The sequence below is a fragment of the Cebus imitator genome, unplaced genomic scaffold, assembly GCF_001604975.1.
Source record: "Cebus imitator isolate Cc_AM_T3 unplaced genomic scaffold, Cebus_imitator-1.0 Scaffold90, whole genome shotgun sequence".
Taxonomy (NCBI): Eukaryota; Metazoa; Chordata; class Mammalia; order Primates; family Cebidae; genus Cebus; species Cebus imitator.
The window spans coordinates 4827534-4847034 of NW_016107405.1; the positions used below are offsets into that span (position 1 = coordinate 4827534).

General features: G+C 38.9%; 1 protein-coding gene and 1 pseudogene across 3 annotated transcripts in view; one reads left to right on the forward strand and one right to left on the reverse strand.

The window, feature by feature from the left end:
* Positions 1-19501, forward strand: part of MET (MET proto-oncogene, receptor tyrosine kinase) — a 131129-nt gene that overhangs the window by 44641 nt on the left and 66987 nt on the right. For all 3 annotated transcript variants that reach the window (XM_017535059.2, XM_017535058.2, XM_037740804.1), the window contains one exon: positions 9708-9899. In XM_017535059.2, coding sequence (XP_017390548.1) covers positions 9708-9899 — 192 coding nt within the window. The remainder of the gene's footprint in view (positions 1-9707; positions 9900-19501) is intronic.
* LOC119472228 lies at positions 8954-9005 on the reverse strand (annotated as a pseudogene).

Here is a 19501-nt window from a genome sequence, read left to right on the forward strand (position 1 = left end):
GAAGGTGTTTAGGGAGCATTACACTAAAAAGTTGTAGAAGTAGGCTTAAGGAAGAAGATTCTAGAATCAAAGGAATCAGATTGTAGGAGGTCATGTAAGTACTTTCCTTTAATTCAATAGAAAAGTATATAAAAATCAGCCAGGCATGGTAGCTCATGCGTGTAATCCTAACACTTTGGGAGGTCAAGGCAGAAGGATCACTAGAGCCTGTGAGTTCAAGACCAGCCTGGGCAACATGGCAAAATCCCACCTCTACAAAGAAATACAAAAGTTAGCCAGGTGTGGTAGCTCATGCCTGTAGTCTCAGCTACTCTGGAGGCTGAAGAGGGAGGATCTCTTGACCCTAGGACAGAGGAGATTGCAGTGAGGCAAGATTGTGTCACTGTACTGCAGCCTAGGTGACAGAGCCAGACCCTTTCAAGGAAGCAAGCAAGAAAGGAGAGAGGGAAGGAGGGAGAGAGAGAGAAAAAGAAAGGAAGGAAGGGAGGGAAGAAAGGATGGGGAGAGAGAGAGGGAGAAACAAAGAAAGACAAAATAAAAGAAAAAAAGAAAGAATCATTGATTAAATATGAACAATAAAGGAAAGATTCAAAGATGGTTTATATCTCAGACTTACAGAGAGGGTAGCTGTTGATGCATCGAGAAATAGGAAGCTGGAAGAGGAAATCAGTTTGAAGAGAAAAGTGATGACTTTGAATATCATCGTTGGCATATTCAAACATAGCCTGAAGGCAGTTGCAGAGGCAGAGCCGGTCCTTGGAAGATAGGGACACTGGGTGTGTAGAGTTAGGTCAACACCACGAGGCTGTGAGAGCAGAGCCACAGTAGCTTCCATCACCTTGTGAATCACCAGTGCTCAGCCAGATGCCTGCTTATACTGGCTGGCCTGATGCCTGCTTATGCTGTGCTCACCACTGTCTGGCTATACACACAACTGCAGAGCATGCCCTCCCTGCCTAGGGCAGAAAGAAATCGAAGCCTTTTTAACACTGCCCCCCAGCTTTGCTCCCCTGCTAGGACTTCCAGGCCATCACTATTGAAGCTGTAAGGCAGGATTACTTCCTTAAGGGGAGTTAGTGGAGACAGAAGTATTGAGGAAGCCTCTTTCTTTTCAGCTGTGCCCTGAGCACATCAGATGGAGTCCTCTTCATAGCACAAAACAACATGGTCAGGTTCTTAGGGTTTGACCACGTCACCCTAACAGTCTGCCTGTGCACTGAGGACTCCAAAGAGAAGGACCTGCTCTGCCAGAGAGCTCTTTTGCATTTTACAGAGAATTCTGGCTTCAGTGTCAACATCTTAGGCATCCGAGTACAGATAGTAAAGAGTTAATATATGTCTGTAAGAAATAGAGCCAGACACTGAAATTCATAGCTCTGTGCCTCTGCGTGCAGTCAGTTCCACACTATCCTCTCTCCCAGTTCTACTTAATAAAAGAAACACATGAGTGAAATTTAGGGAAATAAGAATTCCCAAAATTAAAGCAATTAAGTTTTCAGTCAACTGTATGAAAAGCTCTAGACAAAGAGGGACTTTCTATTTTGAAACATGTGTTTCCCAGAAAACCATTAATATATGTAGCTAGAATTTGTACAAAGAATGATTATGAATTAAGTGTGTATTCAAATGCTTCTGGTAATTCAGTCATGGTCAAGGAGGAGAGAGAGGTGATATAACTGGCAAAGATTTGACAAGATAGTACATTTTCTAAAAAATTTTATCTGCAAGACTGATTTAAATTATCTATAGATGAGCTAAATCTGTCCTATAGATCAATTAAATGAATCACTATTTTAAATATATCACATCTTTAATTACTCTGAATTAAATATAATTGCATATTCACTGCATACATCATAATGTTAACTAGGGGAAACATTTTGAATCAAATATATTGAGATATTATAGCACTTCAATTTCCTTTTTATAAAAAAGCTATATGAGTGACTCAGGTAAAAAATTATCTGGCAAGTACTCATAGAAAGGTAAAGAAAGACTAGATTAATTGAAGTATCACATCAAGGCTTACAAATTGTAGAGGAATTCCTATTCTTTTAACTCTAAGACAGTGTAGAAGACTTCGGGTTAAGGAAGCAAGTTTGCAAGAAGTTTTCTTTAAAAGATAGAACAGGTTGTTTACCACTGGTTCTCAGAGTCATATAATTATTTTAGAAGTGGATAAGCCTTAAAAAGCTCAATGCTTTTTAAAAACTTCCTATAGAATCCACAATCTATCTAGATTTTGGGGCAGCCTGTAGTGGTTGGAAGACTGATTGTTTACTCATTTGGTCACCTAAACATCCCAAGCAATGATTTATTCTGACAACAGACTGATGACAGTTTTTTTGACTTCTTGGAGTCGGGAAAAAAAAAAAAAAAATCAGCAAGGGAAGCTTTGGGAAGCCACCCATAGAGCTGAAAGAGAATTTCGAAATCAGTTCACTCAACCCCTCTCTTTACAGACAGAAAATGTGCAATTAGGTTGATGGTGAAGACCCTGGGGCCAGATAGCTTAGGCTCAGTCCTAGCCCTGCACTGAGGGTAATATGAACACATTTGTTTCCTCCTAGGCTTCTTGTTCTGAGATTCCATGAATTAATATTTGTAAAATGCTTAGAACTGTATCTAACACATTGTAAACACTAGGAACAAATGCTAAGATCATGCAACTCATCAAAGCCTCCCTGAGGTAGAACCAGCCCTGTCACAGGAGCATGCTTGCTCTTCTTTTAGACCAGGTTCTGAGGCATCCCTCGAGTGTGAGTGGGTTTCAGAAATACTGTAGGAACCTATACATCGGAAGTATGATGTAGCGTAAGGAATATAGGATTTGAAATCAACAATTAAGATTCAAACTCTAGTATTTATAGACTCAAATCTCTGAATCTTACTTCTTCATCTATAAAATTATGATGATCATAACAAGCCCAAGTCACAGACTTGTTCAGGGGATGAAATGACATAATGTACTTTGAAAACCATAATCTACTCTGCAAATGTTACATAACATTACAATTGTGAGCTCAACAAAGCCGTGAAAATGTTTCAAAACTGCTTAAGACATCAAGAAGTTGGGCTGAAGAAAATTCTTTTTTTTTTTTTTTTTTTTTTTGAGACAGAGTTTCGCTCTTGTTACCCAGGCTGGAGTGCAATGGCACGATCTCGGCTCACCGCAACCTCCGCCTCCCGGGTTCAGGCAATTCTCCTGCCTCAGCCTCCTGAGTAGCTGGGATTACAGGCACGCGCCACCATGCCCAGCTAATTTTTAGTATTTTTAGTAGAGACGGGGTTTCACCATGTTGACCAGGATGGTCTCGATCTCTTGACCTCGTGATCCACCCGCCTCGGCCTCCCACAGTGCTGGGATTACAGGCTTGAGCCACCGCACCCGGCCAGAAAATTCTTAATAGGCTCTCTCCACATCCTCATTTTCCATTTATTCCTTGTTTTAAAATTTATTTTTCTTATGATATACTTTACATATGTGAAAGAATTACGTAGAGTTATGCATTGCTTAACAGTGCTTACGTTCTGAGAAATGTGTGAATAGGCAATTTTGTCATTGTATGAACATCGTAGAGTGTACTTATACAAACCTAAGTGACATAGCCGACTACACATCTAGGCTGCATGGTATGGCCTTTTGCCCCTAGGCTACAAACCTGTACAGCATGTGACTCTGCTGAATACTGTAGGCAATTGTAACAGAATCGTAGGTATTTGTGGATATAAATATATCTTTATAAACATACAAATATATATTTAGATATACTAGTATATATATATTATAGATATAAATATATAAATATATCTATAGATGTACTATATATTTATATACTAGAAAAGGTACAGTAAAAATGTGATATTGTTAGCAGGGTGCGGTAGCTCATGCCTGTAATCCCAGTACTTTGGGAGGCTAAGATGGGAGAATTACTCGAGTCCTGTCATTTGAGGTCACAGTGAGCTATGGTCACACCACTGCACTCCAACATGGGTGACAGAGGGAGATCCTGTCTCTAAAAAAAAAAAACAAAAATTAAAATGTTTTGGGACCGCCATAGTATATTCAGTCTATCATTGACTAAAATGTCATTATGTAGCACATGACTCTATATATGTGTATATGTATATATGCACACACAGTATATGTATGTACACACACACATATACGTATGTATTGCGTGTATATATACATTTTATACATATTTGTATATTTTTTATATATATATATATATTATATATATAAAATAAAACAAGTACTCATATCTCTAACACCAGGCTCAAAAAGGGAATATTACCTTTGAAATCCCCTGAATGTACCATCCTAGCAATATTCCTCTCCCTCCTGGAAAGGTGGATAAACAACAATTGTGATTTTTGTGTTTGTCTTTCCTTTGCCTACAGTTGCATTACACGTGTGTGTGCCCAGAGATTATTCTTTATTGGATGCATGGGGTTTCCCTCTTGACTCAGAGATCTCAAGCTAGATGATATCTTCCTGCAGCCTTATAGTGTCCACCTTATTCTTTGTCACTATCTCCCTTTCCCCAGCCAATAAAGCACATTACCTCTGTCATTCAAATGAACTAGTAAAGAGAGATTTTAGAAAAGAGCCAAGTTCACCTCAGGGTCACCTGAGCAAGGAATGGGTGTCAATGATTGTGGAAAGTGAGCACCGCTGCCAAAGCAGTGCAAGGACCCAAGAAATGGGAGGGTCTTGACTCAGGATAACCACTCTGAGATTCACGGGATGTTCTAGATAGCCTCCTTGCCTTACACCTTAAGGGAGGAAAGGCTAAAAAGGTAAGTCAAGGCAGATTTGAAAGCTATACTAAGGAATTTGGACTTTTCCTGCAGGCTTTTGGGAAGCAACTAAGGTTTTGAAGAAGGGAATGACAGCTTGAAACTGCTTCAAGGCAGAAGAGATGGGAGACCAGAAGGCCAGTGAGGAAGTGCTAGGCTGAGCCAGGGATGCAGGTGTGGCTGGAAGGGCTACCCAGGAGCAGGACTGTGGACTAGGCTGAGCAGGATTTAGTGACTGGTTAAATACAGAAATGCCAGAGAAAGAGGAGGTGGTGATGACTGAAATTTCAGAGTTACCTAAATGTAAGCACAGTATGTTCATAACCAAAATAGGTAACAAGGAGAACTAGATTTGAAAGCTAAACTGATTAGTTAAGAATGCTGGTGGTTATCTCTGCTGTTATCTACAAAATAAAGATTGATTTCAGCCTTAAAATGAGGAAGTTAAATGAAATGATCTGGAAATCCCTTTCCATTTTTGTATTGTGCAACTCTCAAAACATTGCCCAGAATAGTAAACAGAAGCAAAAGAAATTCAGGAGTTTGACCATCAGGGAAAGCTGTTTTGTGATGCTTGCTCCAGTGGGAACTGGGCACTGTGACTGAGCCCTCGTCTCACTGAGTCTCCTCCTCCCTGAAACTGAGTGTGATAAAACCTCACAGGGCTGCTGTGAGTCTTATTGTACATGAAAATGCCTATCTCAGTGCCTGGCACATTCTGGGTGCAGGAAAAAGTTTGATTTCCTCCCTCCCTTCCTTCCTTCCTTTTTCCTCCCTTTGTTACCGTAGGAGAGAGCCAGGCTGGTTCCCTCCTAGTGCTGGTGTGAAACCTGCTCTTTAGACTCTCCTGCACTTCCCCAAAGCAGCTACTGTCCCAGATAACTGCTTTCTGCCAGCGATGCTCAGTTTTACCCTAAGGCACGAGACCTCCTGGCTTTAAGGGAAGCACAGGTAGCAAGGAGACCCCTGGCAGCAAATGTGTAGCTGTTCTTCCAGCTAGGCCCCAATCCCGCCCTAAATGCCAATCCAGGAACTGTGTGTGAAGTGCTGAGATAAAGCAACCCCATCTTTTCCACACAAAGGAACAGAAAACATTTCACTGATTATCTTTAAGGGACATAGTGAATCATACTGAGAGGTAGTCATATTTGTGCAGTGCTTTATGTCTGAGATACTGAGAGCTTAATCCAAGGCTTCCCTGTTAGTTGAAGTCCCACTGTTAGAGCTCAAAGACTGTGCAGCTCTGGAAGCCAGTCCCTGATGCCTTGATCCCAATCATTGAGTTTATCAGGATTCTCTAAAGGAAGAGACAAGGAGCACCTCTCCTGCAGTGAATGCTGGAGTGTTACTTTTTCCTAGGGGCTAGTGCCTCCTTCTGTAGATCTCGGCTATGGGAAAAATGAAAAAGAAAAGTTGCAGTCCCTGGCTTATGAAATTTGAATGCCAGTTGAACCTGATATGTTTATTTTTTAGCTGTAAACCACACAAAATCAAGAAGTTCTGTAGATCCTATTCCAACATTGTGCAGTGTCTCTATATTTACAAATTTTGTTGGGGGGGGGCAATAGAGATATAATTTAATCCTATTAGTTCTTGAGGAGGTAGAATTTAAAGATCTCACTAATTCCTGTTCTGAAGGAGAAGCCTTGAAGTGTGGAATATAGATATTTCATTAACTCTAATACAGAGTTCTACATTTATGCCTTACATGTGTGCAAATAGGTGCATAGAGGCTAAAGTTCTGGTTGTATTGCTCTCCCTCCACTTACAAAAGATCAGCAAGTTCCGACAAGCTTGCAGATTCTCTGAGGAGATCCTTAGTGGTCATCTCCTCTTCATTCCTCTGCTTGCCCCATTCAACAAAACCAACCACAAAGCAAGCTGAGTAGGCAAATGGGCTTTATCCCTGGTGACTTTGCAGATGCACTAATTTTTCAGCAGGCTGTCATTAAATGCCTACTGTGTTCTAGGCATAATACAGGGGCCTGGGAATTAAAGATGATAATTCCTGTGCTCTTGTTGATAAAAGGCTGCTAGTTTATGGTCAAAGACTCTCATTCATACCCACCAAATTGTTTCTATATCCCAATGAATCCATTATATCTCTGTAGCGCCATACACCTGATCAAGCTGGAGTCTTTAAAGTTCCCAGTATGTCACCTAGACTTAGAGATAAAGAAACACTAACAAAAGAAGAAACAAGACAACCACAAAAACCTGACCTTTATAATGTAACACTCTATAATGGAATACTTCAAATAGCCTTAGATTTAAAATTGGTCTTTGCTCCTTTAAGCAGATTCCCTTGCTATCTCTGCAAAATGGATGATTGATCACCAATAGAAACTTAATTATCATTTAATCGGTTACTATCGAATTGCTGGTACATCTCAGTTATCTGCTACTCCTTCGAGTATTCTATAGTACTTCAGTGAAGAAATGCTTCTAATTAAACAGGAAAATAGCACTTACTAATATATCAAAGTAAACACCTAGACCTAAAACATTTTATTAATTACAAGAGTCAGTGGGTTTAGCATCTCTAAGACTGTTTGCTAATTCATTGCTACTGAAAATGAGGAAATAGTTGTTGATCTATAAATAGGGCATTTTAGGTGGGTTTTAATCATAAAAGTCAATAGACGTAAAAACTCTGCATTGCATATGATAGACATTTAACATTAAGGAATAATGTTGCTATACAGAAGGATAACTAAACGATTTTACTTGTTCGTTCTTAAACAGTAAAAATGGTTTGAAATATATTTTGATCATTTTGTGATTATTATATAGGACAATAATAGAGAATTTCTTACTTTCTAATGATTTTCCTGGACTTATAGTTACATATGAAGATGTAATGAAATTTGCTCTCCTTTTCTTCGAAGATACACATCATTTTCCTTAATACCTTCTCCTGTCCCCATCGTCTACCCCAGATTTACCAGTTCCCAGCTATCCCCTCAGGGCAGTCAAGAGCCAAACACTGCTATTTGTCCCTTATAAACTCTTTTAACTTCTCCAATTTCTGGGTGGGAAAAAAAGCTTTAATAATATAGTTTTATATCTCCATACTCATCCCCCATCTATCTATAATTGATTCACTTATTCATTCATTCAATTCATATGTACTAAACATCTACTATGCATGATAGGTAATCAACTACTAGTAATACCATGCTGGATGAGTAGGGTCCCTGATTGCAGAGAGCTTCTTAGGAGAAGTTTCACATTATCTTATAAATCACGCAAGCAAATATTAAGTTGCAGCTTGTAACTGTGTTACAGCTATGCTATGTTGCACAGGTAAAAGGTATCATGAGAATCTATACTAAAAAGAAGCATTTGACCTAGATAGTAGGGTCAAGGCAGGCCTGCTGAGGAGATGGTGACAAGCTAAGATCTGAAGGAGATGTAGGAGTTAACAAGGTGAATGGAGGTGAAGAAGCATTTCAAGCAGGGAAATAGCATATGCAGAGTCCCTAAATGGGAGAACACGTGACATATTTGGAGAGGTGAAAGAAGGCCTGCTCGCTGGAGCACCAAGAACACAGATCTGGAAAAGCTGGGCAGGGGCCAGATGATGGGAAGGGAGCCACACAGGCCATGTGAGAAATGTTTTTCTTTATCCTAAGAGCAATGGGGAAGCATTAAGTGTTTCAAAAGAGAGGGGATGTGGTCAGATTTGTGTTTGAAAAACAAATCCTGCTGTAATGTGAGGAACAAATCACCTGGCAAGGGTAACAATGGATGTGGTGGGTCTAGTTAGGGAGCCACTATAGTTGTCCAGGAAGGAGTGGGGTGGCTAGGATGAAAATTGGGAGGAGGGGCATGATGGAAAAGACTGGGTGGGTCTAGGAGATATTTAGAAATGATATTGTGGAAATTGGTGATGGACTGTATATGGGGACTGAGGGAGAGGGAGGAATTGGGGATGATAGTTAGATTTCTGACTTGTGCATCTGGAGGAATGGTAGAGCCATTCACTGAGGTATGTAATATCCTAAGATCAGGCAGGGGGAAGATTGTGGTTTCTGCTATGGGCGTTTTGTTGAATCTGAGGTCTCTCAGATATGAGAATGGAGATACTTAAGTGATGTTATCTACAAGTCCTGGGCTCTTTGTTTGTTTGTTTTGTTTTTATTACATAGGAGGTCTTCCAGAAAACCTACTAGACAAATTCTAAAATAAATAGAACACTCATTCTGGGTTCTTTTGTGAGAGCTTTATATAAACTAGCTTATTTAATAGTTACACAAGCTCTATAATGTAAGTACTATTTTTTTTAGTTCTCTCTATTTTACAGGGGGAGGGGAATAAATCACAGACATTACATGATTTTTTGAATACAGAAAGATTGTTACATAAAGCAAGTAAACACTAGGGACCAGGATTTGGTGCAAGCACATGGGTCAGTACTCTGCAGCCTCCCAGTGAGTTATCCGTTCACCACCACTCCCCACCATTTCTCTGCACAAGAATACACAAAAGCACACATTTAAAAATATAATGTCAGAGCATGACTCTAACATTTATTATTATCCAGTTGAAATTCCTCTCAATGGACTTGCCTGCTAGAAGCATTACCTTTGTGTCAAGGGCTGAGACTTTTAAAAGTTTTATTTTTCTTATAATAGCAGCAGCTACGTTCCATCTTTAGGCATGCACGTATTGAACCATGGTGTGAATTGCAATAGTAACGTTTTGGAGTCTGTAGACAATGCTTAGTGAAATTGGAGCCATTCGGTCACTAGAAATATTTATGCCTATCTGTGGTTATTTGTCTATTTGCATGATTATCCTTGCCATTCTCCTCCAGGCTCTGAAAACACACACTGAAAAGTTTTTTACCAGCTTGTTCACGTCTGGACTCACAATAACTCTATGACCATATTTTATTCCAGACATTTCAGAGAAATTTATTAGGCTGTGAAGCACGCCACGATGAATATCGAACAGAGTTTACCACAGCTTTGCAGCGCATTGACTTATTCGCGGGTCAATTCAACAAAGTCCTCTTAACATCTATATCCACCTTCGTTAAAGGAGACCTCACCATTGCTAATCTTGGGACATCAGAGGGCCGCTTCATCCAGGTAAGGGCTTTCTGAGAGTAGCTGTGTCTGTTCTATCTGGTATTGTGCAATTAATTTGTTTTTTGTTTTTGCAGTAAGGTATTTGCAAATACTGTAAGGTGCAAATCATAGCAGAAAGTGGAGACACAGGCTGAAAGCCAAACAATGAAGCCTGATGCACTTTCTGTGAAATGTATGGTCTTTTTTTGTTAAGTTCTTGAAGCTTTCAGTCTGAATGTGGTTGCTTTAATTTTCTTGTCCGGAATGGTTTGGGTTTTTTTTTCCCCATTCATAATTTCTGTCACATGATTGGAAAATAAAATGAAACAAGTAAGGCAGTTCCAGGCCAATTTTTTCTATTTCAAGGGAAGCTACAGATCAAAGGAGAGCTATTGTGTGAACCGTGCGTCTCCATGAGAAGAAACATTCACATCATTGAGAAATATTGGCAGGAGTTAGGAAGGGACATGATCATCAAAATCCCATTGTAACTCAAGCTCTCCTGATTCTGCAAAATGGTAAGGTCGGAGGCAAATAAGTTCAAATACTAAATAAAAAAAAAAAAAATTAAGAAATCGTTTTAATGAATAGCAATGGTATTTCCCTACAACAAAGTTTCCATTTCAACTTACTATGTTTCCTAGATACAAGAACCATAGCACTCTGCAGAAATGAAAATATTCCCGTTGAGTTAGTATTATTATTTTGTAGTTATGGGTGCTTTCAATGTTAGTGGATTCTTGATGAGGGAAGAATGACAATAGCATCTATGGAAATACTGAATTTCTATGAATACTAGAAATTCATTTTAAAGGGAGATACTTATTTCATAATCGACTGATATAGTTAATACCCTCATCAGACAAAGACCTCTAGTAAAACAACTGAGAATTATAAGCTTTTCCTATAACTTGCCCATCTATACATCCTATATGTGTATCCTTCTACAAAACATTTTTTTTAATTACCACTCTCTTTACAGCAGTCTGGATACTGATCATTGCCATAGTTTAAAACCTGTAAGTTATGTTTTTCTTGTACTAATGGGCATGCTGCAATTTTTTCAAAGTCAAAAACCACATAAATAAAACCTTCCTAGCTTGAAACCAATCATACGGGTCCTATGATATCATTGTTCCAATAGTAGTCTACCTTCTATTGCTTCACAGTGATTTAATTCTATCCTTAACTTCTCAAACCTGAAGGAAGGATGCCCTGTCCTTCCCACAGAGACGTGCACTCTGTATTTGAAATATGGTCATATCTATTATGTGTACAATGTGTAGTATTGTTCTGTGTTTATACATTTTTAATTTACATTGACAGTATTCTATAGAATTGCAAAAAATACAGAGGACTAGAGAAGCTGGCATCTATTGATTTCCTAATGTTTTCATTATGTTGATTTGCCCCCTTTTATCTTTATTTTTCTGCTTTCTTTTTTTTTTTTTTTTTTTTTTTCTAAATTTTTCATTTCCTCGCCAGTCCAGTTTTGTATGAATAAGCTTTTTACGATCACTTTAGCTCCGATGCTTTTTTAACATCAAAAGTTCCCTGGCCTATTTCCACATTCTAAAGTTGTAATAAAATTCCGTATTTAAATAGGTTGCTTTATTAACAGAATAAATTCTGCTGTGTGACAGAGTCCACCACCCAAGGGATATGCCATGCATCGGTCTCATTATAGAAAGCCTGTGCAAATGTTTTATTCTTGTCTCCCAGCCTTTATATAAAAGACACTATATTTTGCCAATTAACTGTGCATCCAAAACAAAGGTAAAAATAAATGCTTATTTTGTGAAAAGTACGGTATCACTGATTTTTTTAAGTGGCTTTTAATTTATCAAATAAGTGTCAAGAACTACCTAACTTTGCTTTGCTAGGCAAATAAATGAAGCAAAGGAAACAGTGAACCTACCTTTAAGAAATTAAAATTTTAGTAGGAAAGATTAAAATATTTACCTGATAATAATAGTGCATACAGACAAAGGGCTATTCGAAACCACAGAGGATCTATTTCTCTGACACTTGTATAAGAAAATTTCATTCCACTAAATTTTATTTAAAAACCTAAAGTATTTGAAGGAGCAAACACTCAGCATGACTGAAATCCAGATTATTTGTGGTAAATACTAGTGGGGGAGGAGTCAGGAGTGGAGCACAGATATGGCGGCCTCCCGCTTTAATCTGTCAGATCAGTGACTTCTTACAAAGTTCTGTAAAGGTTTTGACTGTGCCACAGTGCTAAATCTGTGGCTAGGCCTAAGTTTCTACAACTCATGTTTTAGTAAATACGATGAAGTTTCTGTTACAAAATAGAACGGACATGTTTTTCCCCAAAGACAGCTGCCTTACGCAAAAAGTAACAGAAAAATGATTTTACTTCCTTCCTACCCTGAAGCCTAAGGGCAAAGTTGCTTTGCAGATTTTTTTCTCCCAAGAGTTTGCAGCTGTTTCTGTCTTTCCTATTGTGCTTATGTTCAGCTCTGGCTGGGAACGCAAGCTACAGCCCCAGCTGTTGGGTGCAAAGTGAATCAGGTATTTCACAGTGGTTATTTGATTAGAAAGAATTATGTTGTTTGGCTAACAATATTTTGTGTATGGCAGAGAAGACATTTTTGACATGTTCCTGACATTTAATGATGTGTAACTTATCTTGTACAGGTGCGGCTCTGTCTGAAAATACTGATGCGTACATATATTTAAGTCTCAATGTCCGAACAGCCATGTCAATGTAGATATCGATTTAAAAACAATTTTTATTTGCATGATCACTCTCTTGGGATGCTTTGAAGTGAAACAGTAGGGTAAGCAATGTTTGAGATAGTGTAAGTGAACAATGACAATGTGTCTTCCTACAAACTGGGGAAGGAAATATAGAACAGAGCCAGATTGGGAACATTAACGCAGTGTGCGCAGCTACATGGGAGAGGGAAGAAGGATTCTCATGAAGATCACAGGACTAATCACAGGGATTGTCCACGTCTCCCTTTTGAGTGCCTCGTCTAATCTACGTCCAAAACAATGCTTCCTTGATTTTTTTTAACAGCACTTGTATAAGGCCTTTAATCTCTCAATGCAAAGCATTGCTATTAAAATATTTGTGCATGACTGTCAGGCCAGGGAGAGTGAGCGGATCAGGGATGCGGGAGGGGGTGGGGAGGCCCTTTCAAGATTTGTTCCAAGTTCAGCTCCACAAATATTAACTGGGCAACTACTGTGTGCACTACCCTGTGCCTGCTCCCACTGGCCACTGCCTGGGCACTGTCGCTGCTGCTACTGGGCTCCGTGGTTCCATCCTTGCTCTTCCCACATGCTCCTTTCCCCTCTCCCAGTTCCTTAGTGCTGTTACCGTCTGCTCATCACTCCTGTTCTCTTCTGCCTCTTAACTGGACTAGCTGGAGCTTAAGTAAGAAACCCACGGAGGTAGAGATCACCTAAAAACATGCCCATGTTCAAGATCATTACTTATGACCACTATTTAAATAATTGTGTTAGTAATCAATTAAGAATAATTACAGCCAGGTGTGGTAGCTCATGCCTGTAATCCCAGCACTTTGGGAGGCCAAGGTAGGTCAATCATTTGAGGTTAGGAGTTCAAAGCCAGCCTGGCCAACATGGTAAAACCCCCTCTCTACTAAAAATACAAAAATTAGCCGGGTGTGGTGGTGGGCACCTATAACCCAGCTACTGGGGAGGCTGAGGCAGGAGAATTGCTTGAGCTCGGAAGGTAGTGAGCCGAGATGGCGCCACTACATTCCAGCCTGGGAGACAGAGTGAGACCCCGTCTCCAAAAAAAAAAAAAAAAAAAAGGAATAATTACTCACTTCCAGTAAGAAGAATCAATTTATTTATTGACCTCCTGTCTTCAAATTCTTTCAGTTCACATGCCCCTATTGTGGCATGTCAGTGCTTTCTGTGAGGAGCCCGTGGTATGCATCATGTTTGGAATTACTGCCATTTTAGAGTATGTAGACACAGATCCTCAATTAATCAATATTTTAAATATCTGACAGAGACACAGCTGAAGGAAGCTTAAACTTGAACGATTCTCCTTAGGGATTTTTAATTTAACCATCTCTTTTATAAAATGATCAAATAAAAATATTATCTGCCTTTTTTAAGATAACTTAGTTTTAACATCATTAACTTAGTTTTAACCCTAAAGAATGTTAGCTTTGCCTTTTTTTTTTTTTTTTTTTTTTGAGGCAGATTCTCACTCTGTTGCCCAGGCTGGAGTGCAGTGGTGCAATCTTGACTCACTACTACCTCCGCCTTCAGGGTTCAAGTGATTCTTGTGCCTCAGCCTCCCTGGTAGCTGGGATTACGGGCACACCCCATTATGCCCAGCTAACTTTTGTACTTTTAATAGAGATGGGTGTTTGCCATGTTGGCCAGGCTTGTCTTGATATCCTGGCCTCAAGCAATCTGCCCACCTCATCCTCCCAAAATTCGGGGATTACAGGTATGAGTCACCATGCCCAGAAGCTTTGGTATATTTCTTTAGAGGAAAATACACTCAAGAGTTCTGAAATTTCTTTTGTGTAAGAAATAATCTTTTATAAAAAAATAATTTCAGTTATGTCCATAACTAAAAATCAAGTCCAGTTTATGTTTAGTCTCCCAAAATGAGTTAACACATGCTCTTGAAAGACATATCTTATACATTGCTACATGCATAGAAATTAAAAATATCATAAGTATTTGAAATCATAGAACAATACTAAGCTTTTGTTTTGGCTTTTATTAGCAAGGAATAACTGAGATTTATTGCATGGGTGCTTTTGGAAAGAGCAGAGAGACATTTTAAGTGATGAAATATACATGTATCAGTAGTTTCTTTAACTTCTATTACTTTATATATAAATATACCTGTTTAATTTCAGAAACAGGTATATTCTGTGTATAAATTAGTTAATTGTACAATCGACATATTTGAAATACTGATTTGAAAGAATTAGTTATTTTAAAATTTTAATAAATTCCTAGCTTATTTGGGTTTTAGCTGTTCAAAATATTTTTTTACAAATGTCTCAGTCATCTGGTATTGACTCATTTTGACTCACTTTTGACTCATCTCAGAAAGCTGAAGCACACACATCAGTATTGTAACAGAGAGGAAAATTGTTTTGCCTTTTGGATGTACCTGGCCTTTAAAATGTCAAGTTGGTATAGAAGAACTTGTACCCACTTACCAAAAAGAACAAAGGAAAGAACAGAGTAGACTTCATTTAATTCACCATTTGCTATCTGGCACTTTGTCTTACCACTTTTGGAGCTATTAGTACCAATCAGGAATTTCTACTTCTTTTTATTTTTTCCTTTTTCAAAAAACTAGATGTTTACTATAATTGAAACAGATTACTCTTCATATTTTGATTTCTTTCTAAATAAACACCAATTTTTATCACATACTGAAGAAAATAGTAAACCTGAAACAGGAAAGCAGAAAGAGGCATCAGAAATACCTTGAAAATGCAGATTAAACTCTTGCAGGTTAATCTAGATTCTGAAACAGTTAAAAACCCCAAAGCCCCATGCCTTCATTAAGGCTTAAATAAGCTTCTTATTTCAGTATTTTTGTATATTAAGGTAGCAAGGAATAGCTGATATATTAAGATATGCCTTGAGGATCAGAGTCTGTATTCTGTATTGGGAACTGCAGCGTAAACAAATGTACTCCCTGAATTCGTAGGTCATATCCTGCTATAACCCAATCCATTTATGAATAGTGTCATCACCTTCTTCCACATTTTTTTCTTTGAGCCTCAATTTTCAATAATTGGCCAGTCATGGTGGCTCACACCTGTAATCCCAGCACTTTGGGAGGCAGAGGCCAGAGGATTGCTTGAGACCAGTAGTTCCAGACCAGCCTGTGCAGCATAATGCGACCCCATCTCTACAAGACATAAAAAACTTAGGCAAGTGTGGTGGTCCATGCCTGTAGTCCTAGCCATCTGGGAAGCTGAGGCAGGAGGATCACCTGAGCCCAAGAGTTCGAGGTTGTAGTAAGCTATGATCACATCACTACACTCCAGCCTGAATGAGAGAGCAAGACCCTGTCTTTTAAAATAAAAGAAAATCCAATAATTTGCATCATCTCTCATTAAGAATGAAGCTTTCCTTATTCCTCAACAGAAATCCTCTATTGTTCTTAACTTTTAAATTAGAAATCAATCTAGATTATATCAAAAGCTCCCATTCAGTTTTATTGGTCTTAAAATAGAAATGCATGTTTTCTGTTCATAAAAAAGGAAACTTCAGTCTTCAAAAGATTGTATGTAAGCTTCAGGGTTACATTTTAATCTGTATTTCTGTAAGACCGAATCATTCACAACAAGGTTTACTGTGGGGGGAGGGGGCACAGTTTATAGAGATGGGGTTTCCCTATGTTGCTCAGGCTGATCTTGAACTCTTGGGCTCAAGCGATTCTTCTGCCTCAGCCTCCCAAAGTGCTGGGATTACAGGTATAGTCACCATGCCTGGCCCTATTGCTATTTGATCCCAGGATAACTATGCAAAGAAGGACTGTGTTGCATGTTTTCTAACATGCCTTCCATCCAGTTCAGATGCATTGAAGGCCACCAAGAGTGTCACCTGTGGAACCCATACCTGTAGAGTTGGTTGTCAGTGTCTTGATGAAAGTAGTACAATGCCAACAAGCATTCCAGTGGTTACTCAGATCTCTACAAGAATATTAAAGGATATGAAATGTTCTTAGTTCACAGCAACTCTTCTTAAACCCTATGTCTTGTTCAACCCTTAACTTCCAGGGGCCTCTCCTCTCCTTCAAGAGGTCCACTCACACACGCTGTTCCAGCCCCACCATGCGCTGCCTCCAACACTTCCGCTCTGCACCCTCCCATAGGATATGCCACCGACCCTTCACCACCTCTGCCAAGCCCAGGCGCCTGGGGAGTGCCTCCCCTCCTGCTCTGACTGCTTTTCCTAAGGAGAGGCCACTTTTGTTTCTTCCACCCCTTCCCTGCCTCCAGCCCCTCCAGGACCCTGTTTCACAGAAGTCCAGTCGGACCATGAGGAAATGTTCTTCAGAACACTGACTGGCTATCAAGCAGGGAATGCCCACGTATTATCTTGAGCCAGAGGAATGGGAGGAAGGCTGTGAATCCTCTTAATTAAATTTAAGAAAACATTTGGCAGAGAACTGTAAACCAAAACCACAGTGAAGTACCACTTCACACCCGATAGAATGGCTAGAATCAAGAAAATTTAAAAAATAACAAGTATGAGGATGTCAAGAAATTGGAACCTTCATACACTGCTGGTGGGGATGTAGAATGGTACAGCCACTGTAGAAAATGGCTTGGTACTGCCTTAAAGGATCAACTAGAGTTGCCATAAGACCCAGCAATTCTACTTCTAGGTACCCAAGAGAAGTGAAAATATGTGTTCACACAGAAAGTTCACAGCAGCATTATTCACAATAGCCAAAAAGTGGAAAACCTAAACATCCATCTAGTGATTAATAGATAAATAAAAGGTGGCATATCCATATAATGAAATATTATTTGGTGATAAAAAGGAGCACGAAGAACCTTGAAAACATTAAATTAAGGCCAGGCACAGTGGCTCACACCGGTATTTCCCAGCACTTTGGAAGACTGAAGTAGGCAGATCACTTGAGGTCAGGAGTTCAAGACCAGTCTGGCCAACATGGGGATACCCCGTCCCTACTAAAAATATAAAAATTAGTTGGGCACGGTGGCCCACGTCTGTAATTATAGCTACTCGAGAGGCTGAGACAAGAGAATCGCTTGAACACAGGAGACAGAGATTGCAGTGAACTGAGATCTTGCCACTGAACTCCAGCCTGGGTGACAGAGTGAAACTCAGTCTCAAAGAAATTTTAAAAATAAAAAAAATTTATAAAGAAAAAGAAAACATTGTGTTAAGTGAAATATACCAGACACAAAAAGACCACGTATCATAGGATTCCATTTGTATGGAATATGCAGAATGGGAAAATCTATAGAGATAGAAAGTAGATTCATAGTAGTCAGGGGCTAAGAAGATACACAGAGACTGGGAATGATGGCTAAGGGATGTGGGGCTTCTTTTTGGGATAATGAAAGCATTCTATAACCCTGTCTCAAAAAAAAAAATTTTTTTTTAAAACTGTTCAGTTTTCCACTTTGAAAACAATGGGGGAAGTATACAGAAATCACATACAAACATTTTATGTTAAATTGTATTCATCATTCTCAAAGTGTAATTATATTAATAAAACAGTTTAATTAAAGATAAAACTGTGTATGTGAGGTGAGGAGATATGGCCTTTACCTTAGGTGAGGAGATATTTGTGGATATCTCACACAAAATTACTTTGTTCAGATTTACAAATTTGGGGGCCTAGCCACAACAGTGTCATTTGTACATGTATTTCTTCCCCATGTCCTACCTGGGAGAGGCTATGTGAGATCAAAACCACACCATCCAGTAAATTCACATTCTGCCCTGCCCCAAATGTGTTAGCCCTGTGTTTTCAAGACCATTAACGAAAAAAGATTTTGTGACCTAAATACTAAAGATTAGTTGTTGAACAGTAGAAACTCAAAAGGTAATTGCTGGTCTTCTATTTTATGATAATTCTTCTAAGATTGTTAGGTTATTTATCATAAGAATTACATTTCTATGCCAAATTTAGTTCTGTCCCTAGAAATGTCTCCATGACAACCAAAATGAACTCCCAATTTCCAGCACACATTGCTTCAGGGGTATTTTGAGAGTTAAAGTGGTTAATCAATTATTTAGAATTCTGGAATAAGAGAAAGTAAGGAATTAAGGATGGAAAAACATTTATAGCAGTAGGTATCTCTTCAGAGAACGAGTTAATGATCAATTAAAAAGGCATTTGTATCTGCGGTACAATCCCAGCGCAAAATTCCAAATGGAATTCTCACTTCCAAGTCACCTCACTTTTCCATTTGCATTCCTTTTTTCTCATCTCCATCCCATTTTCTATAGCAAGCAACACTCCTGCTAACTCATGATCAAAAGTAGAGCTTGGTGAAGTGTACTAGTAGCATTTTCTCTATGCTATCAAAAACTATTTAGATGCAGAGACTTTCTCCTTAGGCACACTTAACTTGTGCAGCTAAAATTACTGAAACATGGAGTAATTGGCAACACAAAATATTGTGAAATTTGTTTTAGTACTTTTACTCACAAGTGGCTCTTGGGAGCTCAGGGTTGAAGCTTTTTTATTGGTATTTACTCTGGCGCTCCAAGAGTCTAGCAATTGAGTGTTTATGAAGGGGTCAAGCACATGGATTCTAGCCTCAGATAAAGCTCTGTGGAAATCTGACTCTTGTGCTTTCTACATGAATTTCTCTGTCGAGTTTTTCTTTAAGGAAAATAATAGTACCTACCTTATAGGATTATTGTGAGGAATAAATGAAATATCCATTTAAAGCACTTAGCACAATGTGTGGCTCAGTTACCTGTTATGAAAGTACCACACATTTGGTGCTCTTCAGACAAAGCTCTTTAACAGGGGTTGCACAGATCAATCAATCCAAGTCCAGAGATGCAAATAGCTTCCGAAAAGAAAGAGAAAGGTTAATTCTTTCTGGGAAAGGACTATCTGTATGGGCTTCAGATAT